At 46.7% G+C, this 8870-nt stretch overlaps 1 protein-coding gene across 1 annotated transcript in view; it reads left to right on the forward strand.

The window, feature by feature from the left end:
- Positions 1 to 8603: 8603 nt before the first annotated feature.
- LOC144672204 (E3 SUMO-protein ligase PIAS3-like) overlaps positions 8604 to 8870 on the forward strand; it is a 17892-nt gene continuing 17625 nt past the window's right edge. Inside the window, exon 1 of the mRNA XM_078534022.1 lies at positions 8604 to 8683. Within this exon, the coding sequence (XP_078390148.1) occupies positions 8604 to 8683 (80 nt within the window). The remainder of the gene's footprint in view (positions 8684 to 8870) is intronic.

Consider the following 8870-nt stretch of genomic DNA (forward strand, 5'->3'; position numbering starts at 1 on the left):
TCCCTCTACACCTCCAACCCCCACCAGGATGGTCTGAGGGCCCTTAGCTTCTTCCTTGAACAGAGGCCCCAACAATCCCCATCCACCACCACTCTCCTCCGTCTGGCTGAACTTGTTCTCACACTGAACAATTTCTCCTTTAACTCCTCTCACTTCCTCCAAATAAAAGGTGTGGCTATGGGTACCCGCATGGGCCCCAGCTATGCCTGTCTCTTTATGGGGTATGTGGAACATTCCTTGTTCCAGTCCTACTCTAGCCCCCTCCCACAACTCTTTCTCCGGTACATCGATGATTACTTCGGTGCTGCTTCATGCTCTCGTTGGGACCTGGAAAAATTTATTAATTTTGCTTCCAATCTCCACCCCTCCATCATTTTCACATGGTCCATCTCTGACACTTCTCTTCCCTTCCTTGACCTCTCTGTCTCAATTTCTGATGATAGACCGTCCACCAATATCCATTACAAGCCTACCGACTCCCACAGCTACCTCGGCTACAGCTCCTCACACCCCGCTTCCTGTAAGGACTCCATCCCATTCTCTCAGTTCCTTCGCCTCCGTCGCATCTGTTCTGATGACGCTACCTTCAAAAACAGCTCCTCTGACATGTCCTCCTTTTTCCTTAACCAAGGTTTTCCACCCACGGTGGTTGACAGGGCCCTCAACCGTGTCCGGCCCATATCCCGCGCATCCGCCCTCACGCCTTCTCCTCCTTCCCAGAAACATGATAGGGTCCCCCTTGTCCTCACTTATCACCCCACCAGGCTCCGCATTCAAAGGATCATCCTCCGTCATTTCCGCCAACTCCAGCATGATGCCACCACCAAACACATCTTCCCTTCACCCACCCTGGCGGCATTCCATAGGGATTCCCTCCAGGACACCCTGGTCCACTCCTCCACCACCCCCTACTCCTCAACCCCCACCTATGGCACCTCCCCATGCCCACGCAGAAGATGCAACACCTGCCCCTTCACTTCCTCTCTCCTCACCGTCCAAGGGCCCAAACACTCCTTTCAAGTGAAGCAGCATTTCACTTGCATTTCCCCTAACTTAGTCTACTGCATTCGTTGCTCCCAATGCGGTCTCCTCTACATTGGAGAGACCAAACGCAAACTGGGCGACCGCTTTGCAGAACACCTGTGGTCTGTCCGCAAGAAAGACCCAAACCTCCCTGTCGCTTGCCATTTTAACACTCCACCCTGTTCTCTTGCCCACATATCTGTCCTTGGCTTGCTGCATTGTTCCAGTGAAGCCCAACGCAAACTGGAGGAACAGCACCTCATCTTCCGACTAGGCACTTTACAGCCTTCCGGGCTGAATATTGAATTCAACAACTTTAGATCTTAAACTCCCCCTCCCCTCATCCCCACCCCGTTTCTTCCCCCTCCCTTTTTTTTCAATAATTTATATAGATTCTTCTTTTCCCACCTATTTCCATTATTTTTAAATCTAAAACTAAAACTTTGTTAGTCTTTCCACCCCACCCCCACTAGAGCTGTACCTTGAGTGTCCTGCCATCCATTCTTAATTAGCACTTTTCTTAGATAATATCACCACCTTCAACACCTCTTTGATCCTTTTGTCTGTGACATCTTTTGATTATCTGCTCCTATCACTGCTTGCTTATCCCTACAACCACCCCACCCTCAACTCCTCTCTCCCCCCGCCCCCCACCTTAGACCAGCTTATATTTCACCTCTCCTAACTATACTTCAGTTCTGCCGAAGGGTCATGAGGACTCGAAATGTCAACTGTTTTCTTCTCCACTGATGCTGCCAGATCTGCTGAGTTTTTCCAGGTAATTCTGTTTTTGTGCTCCTCTCCCCCCACCGCAACAGTGGAGAACTCCCTCAGCACTGCACTGAAGTGTCAGCCTGGATCATGTGCTTAGGTCTCTGGAGTGCGGTTTGAACCCCTGACCTGCTGCCTTAGAATGGAGAATATTACCCCTGAGCCAGGCTGGCAGCCTAAATTCACATTTGGTCGTTTGGTTGTACAGAACTTGAGAATTGCTGAAAAAAGAGACACGTCGAAGCTTTTCATCTTGCACTCATCAGGACAACAATTTATACTGTATGAGAAAAGAGTGCTGATTGGTTGGCAAATTGACTCTGATTGGTAGAGATATTGCCATTGGAGAATGCACCACTGATGGTGACTGGCAGTTAACTGCCAAGCATTCTTTGTGATTTAAACCAGGCAGCTTGACCCTGGTTCATCGAGGCATTGCCCTGAGGAATGAGTCGGTGAATGGTTGTCACTTATTTTGTTTTGCTGAAACAGGGGCAATGTATGTACATGTTCTTTCCATATGAACAGAACAGAGCCCTGTGTATTAATATATGTAGCTTCCAGTACACGCAAATGCACCACACTGCGAGCCTGACTGGCAGTCTTAACTTGGCTCGTGGAGAATTCAGAGATAAGGAGGGCAGGCCATTGACGGAATTGAATACAAGGACGAGAATTTAAAAATCGAGGCGTTGCCGAACCAGTTTAAATTTAAAATGTAAAGCAGTGTGCTTTGATTGTTGTGATTGATTTACTTCCTTGGTTACTGCATATTTATAAAGTGAATCTGCATTGTTTACATTTATGTAAGGCATTATTTACGAATTAAAATTAGTACATTTCGTCAAAATGGTTAATGTGTCTGAGTCACATATTCTGTCTGAGTTAACTAGACAGTTAACTTTGAAAATGGAAAGGAAGTTGATTCAACACCATCTCATTTGATCCATCGCTAATAACTTAAAACAAAATATTTCTGCACTTTGTCTGCTTCAACACCTTTGCTTCAAATAAATATATATTAATTAATTTTCATCTGGCATAACAAAATGTCCATTGCCAAACACCACTCAATACAAAGCACAATTCATTTTGTGTGTACCATTTCTATTTAGAAGATTAAAGTCAAAAATTTAGCACCTACAAAATGTACGTTTATGTTGCATAACCAAAAGCTCAATTCATGTAAAATGGTTATGACAAACAAATAGCAGAGCTGACTTTTACACTGGGGTGTATTGCTCGCCAGCTCCCCCCTCCACCCAGCCTGGAAGAAACATTAGATGCCAGCCGACCCATGTTAAACAAGGCTGCCCCGCAGCAATAACACACTGCTCTTGCAGTTCCAGGACTCAATAGTGGGTGCTGCCCGGACTTCAAGCAGGCACACAGATGAAGAGGAAATGGCCTCCAGAGAGGGGTGAGCCTTGGGATTTGGATGTAGAGGATTGGAGTTGGGTGGGGGTGGTTTTGGAGGCCAGGCGGGGAGGAAAAAAATGGGGTTATCATCTTGCCCTGGTGTGCACAGGGCGCCCACAAAGGATCTACCCCCCCCTTCCTTCCCGCCTTTTAGCCATTTTGCTTAGAAAAATGGACAGCCCACTCCCGGCTGCCTGCCCATGCCAAACATGTTATGGCATGGGCAGCGTATTATTTGGGTTAATTGGCTTAGTAACAAGCTCAATTGACCAATTATTATTTATAAATAGCAGGCAGGCCACTGATTTCAATGGACGTCCACCTACATTATTATGGGGGACAACTTAGGGAAAGTGGTGGGCTTGCCACCCCTCATATTTTAAGTGCCCCACATCCCCCACCGAAAACATGCCCAGTGTTGAGGGAGGCCGGGGGAGGGAGGGTGGGGTGCGCGGGGTAGGGGGCGTAAAATCCAGATCCAGGTCTTTTATTTCACCTGCAAATCCAGATCAAAATATGCTGTGTTAACCCAACGCACTTCCCAAATTTAGCTTACTATCTCACATCTATAAATAAAACAATTTTGCTTTTCGGAATCTCTCCAATATTCCCCTCAGATTCCCTTCTTTGTAGGAGGATTTCTGGTTGTGTAGTCAGCCACGCAGCTCCTCTCGGCCATTCAACTAGATAATGGCTGATCTGGACTTCAAACCCCCTGATATCCTTATTCCAAAAAATCTATCGAGCTATAAACGTTGAACCAGAATTGGCTGAGTGGCAGGAAGCAGAGGGTGATGGTGAAAGGGTGCTTTTGTGACTGGATGCCTGTGTCCAGTGGGGTTCCACAGGGATCGGTGTTGGATCCCTTGCTGTTTGTGGTAAACATGTAAACGATTTAGACTTGAACGTAGGAGGGTTGATCAGTAAGTTCATGGATGAAACGAAAATTGGTTAGGTGGTAAATAGCCTTAGATTACAAGAGGGTATAGGCGGGCTGGTCAGATGGGCTGATCAGTGGCAAATGGAATTTAATCCAGATAAGTGTGAGGTGATGCACTTGGGCAGGACAAACCAGGCACGGGAATACACGATGAATGGTAGGACCCTGGGAAGTACCGAGGATCAGAGGGACCTTGGTGTGCGTGTCCACCAGTCCCTTAAGGTAGCGGGACAGGTAGATAAGGTGGTTAAGAAGACATATGGGATACTTGCATTTATTAGCCGAGGCATAGAATATAAGAGCAGGGAGGTTATTCTGGAACTGTATAAAACGCTGGTTAGGCCACAGCTAGAGTATTGTGTGCAGTTCTGGAACCCACATTATAGGAAGGATGTGATTGCACTAGAGAGAGTGCAGAGGAGATTTACCAGGATGTTGCCTGGGCTGGAGAGTTTCAGTTATGAGGAGAGATTGGATAGACTGGGCTTATTTTCCCTGGAGCAGAGGAGATTGAGGGGAGACATGATTGAGGTGTATAAAATTATGAGGGGTATAGATAGGATAGGCAGGAAGGAACTTTTCTCCTTGGTGGGGGGATCAATAACCAGGGGGCGTAGATTTAAGGTAAGGGGAAGGAGGCTTAGAGGGGATGTGAGAAAGAATTTTTTCACACAGAGGGTTGTGGGAATCTGGAACTCACTGCCTGAAAGGGTGTTAGAGGCAGAAACCCTCAAAACATTTAAGCAGTATTTGGATGTACATTTGCGATGCCATGGCATACAAGGCTATGGGCCTAGTGCTGGAAAATGGGATTAGAATAGTTAGGTACTTGTTTGATCTGAGCAGACTCTATGGGCCGAAGGGCCTTTTTCTGTGCTGTAGACCTCCATGACTCTATGATAATTTAGGATTATTTTGCCTCCTTCATAATTTACCCAGATGCACGCTAATTTCTCTACATCAACCCTTTCAAATACTTCTAAAATTTTAAACTCCTCAGTCAGATCATCCTTCAATGTATATTTCAAGGGAATGCAAGCCTAGACAACTGCGCCTCCTAACTTAGTGTCATCTGCAAACCTGGATATATACCTCGCTGTTCCTTCATCCAAGCCATTAATTAGGTGCACAAATGAGGACCTAGTACAAACCCCTGAGGAACACAATGGGTCAGATCCCATCAAATAGATTAACTACACTTTACCCCACTCTGTCTACTTCCCAAACACGTTTCAACCCATCAAAAGGCTACTACCAATTCCATGAGCTCTAACTTTTTGCCAATAATCTCTTGTGTGAAACTTTATCAAATGTCTTCTGGAAGATAACTCCCTTATCTACCTCATTACTGATTTCCTCAAAATATACAATTAAATTAGTCAAGCATGACTTATCCTTAACAATCACATGTTGGCTCTGTGATGAGCTCATAAAAGTGCTTAGTTGGTCTTTTTTAAATTCATTATAGGATGTGGGCTTCGCTGGCTGAGCCAGCATTTATTGCCCATCCCTAGCTGCTCTTCAGGTGGTGGTGAGCTGCCACCTTGAACCGCTGCAGTCCATGTGGTGTAGGTACACCCAGAGTGCTGATAGGGAGGGAGTTCCAGGATTTTGACCCAGTGACAGTGAAGGAACAGCCGATATGTTTCCAAGTCAGGATGGTGAGTGACTTGGAGGGAACTTCCAGCTGGTGGCGTTCCCATCTATCTGCTGCCCTTGTCCTTCTCGATGGTAGTGGTCGTGGGTTTGGAAGATGCTGTCAAAGGAGCCTTGGTGAATTCCTGCAGTGCACCTTGTAGATGGTACACACACTGCTGCTACTGTGCATGGGAGGTGGAGGGAGTGAATGTTTGCGGATGTGGTGCCAATCAAGCGGGCTGCTTTGTCCTGGACAGTGTCAAGCTTCTTGAGTGTTGTGGGAGCTGCACTCATCCAGGCAAATGGGGAGTATTCCATCACACTCCTGACTTGTGCCTTGTAGATGGTGGACAGGCTTTGGGGAGTCAGGAGGTGGGTAACACATTGCACAATTCCTAGCCTCTGACCTGGTCTAATCTCATCTGATAGATTCTGATAGCTTCCCTTCAACTGTTGACATAACAGTAGAGCCAAATTCTGTCCTCATCCAGTGTTCACAGCCACTATGAAATACAAAAATATTCACTTAAGTGACTTGCACACAAGATTTAATGATAGTGATCCATGTAAATAGGGCAAATGATTTGCGACAACATCAGAAACTTCTACACTTACTAAATGTAATGCAATTTTCCAGCTGAAACCTTGCCAGTGAAAATTATTGCTTTGAGTAATAATAAATAAGTTGCCCGACAGAGGAGGTTCTGTGGACATACATAGAAGCCGAAAAACTCACACTGGCAGAGCTGATCAAGATGCTGAGCTTTGTTGGTGACGAAGCAGTTGTCATCATTCTCTTTCCAATCTGGTTCCAGCTGCCACCTGCTGGAGAGTAGAATGCTTGTCAGTCACTTACCCAAAAGGGCAAAGGTAGCATTAAATTACAATTTCCCCCAGTAACTTTATCTCCCCCCTCAACACCTCACCCAGTAATTGTCTCTCTCCATTCCTGCCCATTAACAATCAGTAACTATGGGCTAGGTATAATGCTCCCTCACCGGCAGACCCGAGTGCCCTTCCTGCTGCCCACCCACCTGCCCCCAGCCTCTTTGAAATTTTACAAGGGGCAGGGGAGGCATGGGGTGACCCGCCTGCTCTTGGGCCTATTGGGTCTCTGACACGGCCAATTAATGGGCACTTAAGGGCCTCATCCCATCACTGTTTTTATTTTACCCGTGGGCTGGGGGGGGGGGGGGGGGGAGGCCCATGCCACGGGAGAAGGCTGGGGAAGATTTAGCTGCACGGGCTGGGGGACATGCAAGGAGTGGGACCTCTTTTGTGGGCCTCCTGGACCCAAAAGAGGCACCACTTCCAGAAATGTCATTCACCCTTTAACCTTCCCCTCTGGCTTCTTGAACTAGGGCCTCCGCCACCACCACCCCCCCACCCCCCACTGCCAAGATTTACTTGGGTTCCTTGGTGTGGTAGGACTGCCTGTAGTCCCAGCAGTGGCCACTGCTCCTGGTGGTGCTGCTGGGACAACAAAGCTGCTAGCCACCTGATTGACTGGCAACTCTCTAGTGTGGGACTTCCTCCTGAGAGGGGAGCAGAAGTCTCACCTTCAAGCAGTTAGCTCTGCTCCCACTGTTAAATTGCTGCAGGGCAGCCATCAGGATCGTACCCAGGCTAGCCCCTGACATTTTAGTCAGAAGGAGCAGGGACCACAGCGCCCAGTAAAATCCAGTCCTATCTCTTTTTCACGCCATCTCTCTCCTCCTCAAGAACTTGTATTTATATAGTACCTTTAATGTAAAAGCAGTCCCAAGGAGCATTATCAAACAAAATATGACACTGAACCCTATAGGAGATTTCAGGTCAGATGACCAGAAGTTTGGATAAAGAAAAAGGTTTTAAGATTTAGCTTAAAGGAGGAAAGTGAGGTAGAGAGGCGGAAAGGTGTAAGGAAGGTATGCTTAACGTATGAGGAACGTTTGCGGACTCTGGGTCTATACTCGATGGAGTTTAGAAGGATGAGGGGGAGATCTGATTGAAACTTACAGAATACTGAAAGGCCTGGATAGAGTGGACGTGGGGAAGATGTTTCCATTAGGAGGAGAGACTAGGACCCGAGGGCACAGCCTCAGAGTAAAGGGAAGATCTTTTAGAACAGAGATGAGGAGAAACTTCTTTAGCCAGAGAGTGGTGAATCTATGGAATTCATTGCCACAGAAGGCTGTGGAGGCCAGGTCATTGAGTGTATTTAAGACCGAGATAGATAGGTTCTTGATTGGTAAGGGGATCAAAGGTTACAGGGAGAAGGCAGGAGAATGGGGTTGAGAAACTTCTCAGCCATGATTGAATGGCGGAGCAGACTCGATGGGCCGAATGGCCTAATTTCTGCTCCTATATCTTATGGTATACCAGAGTTTGGGGCCCAGGCAGCTGGATGATTAAAATCCGGGATGCTCAAAAGGCCAGAATTAGAGGAGCACAGATATCTTGGAAGGTTATGTGGCTGGAAGGGATTACAGAGGTAGGGAGGGGGTGAGGCCATGGAGGGATTTGAAAATAAGGATGAGAATTTAAAATCAAGACGTTGCTTGGTCAATGCAGGTCAGTGAGCACAGTCGATAGAGGAATGGGATTTGCTGTGAGCTAAGGCACAGGCAGCAGAGTTTTGGGTGACCTCAAGTCTACATAGGGTAGAATGTGGGAGACCAGAGTTGGAATAGTCAGGTCTAGAGGTAAGAAAGGCTTCAATGAAGGTTTCAATAGCAGATGAACTGAGAATGCAGTGATACCAGACAATGTTACAGAGGCAGTCTTAGTGAAAGCATGAACATGAAGCCAGAAGCTCATCTCGGAGTCAAATATGACATCAATGTTGCGAACAGGCTGCTTCAATGCCAGGGCTGACCCACCAGTTAATTCCCTTCATCACTATTTCCCTTGGTAAGTGTTGCTATCTCTCTTCCCCTAAATTTCAATTGATCTCTCTTTCTCTCCTCAGCATTACTTTTGTAACTCTCTCTCCTTGCCATTTCCCTGCTAACTTTTCACCCTCAACAAGTTTCAGGTGACCACTTTTTTCCCCCTCACTATTTTCTAGTAATACATTTTTCCTCACTATTTTCCAGTG

The sequence above is a fragment of the Cetorhinus maximus genome, chromosome 36, assembly GCF_964194155.1.
Source record: "Cetorhinus maximus chromosome 36, sCetMax3.hap1.1, whole genome shotgun sequence".
Taxonomy (NCBI): Eukaryota; Metazoa; Chordata; class Chondrichthyes; order Lamniformes; family Cetorhinidae; genus Cetorhinus; species Cetorhinus maximus.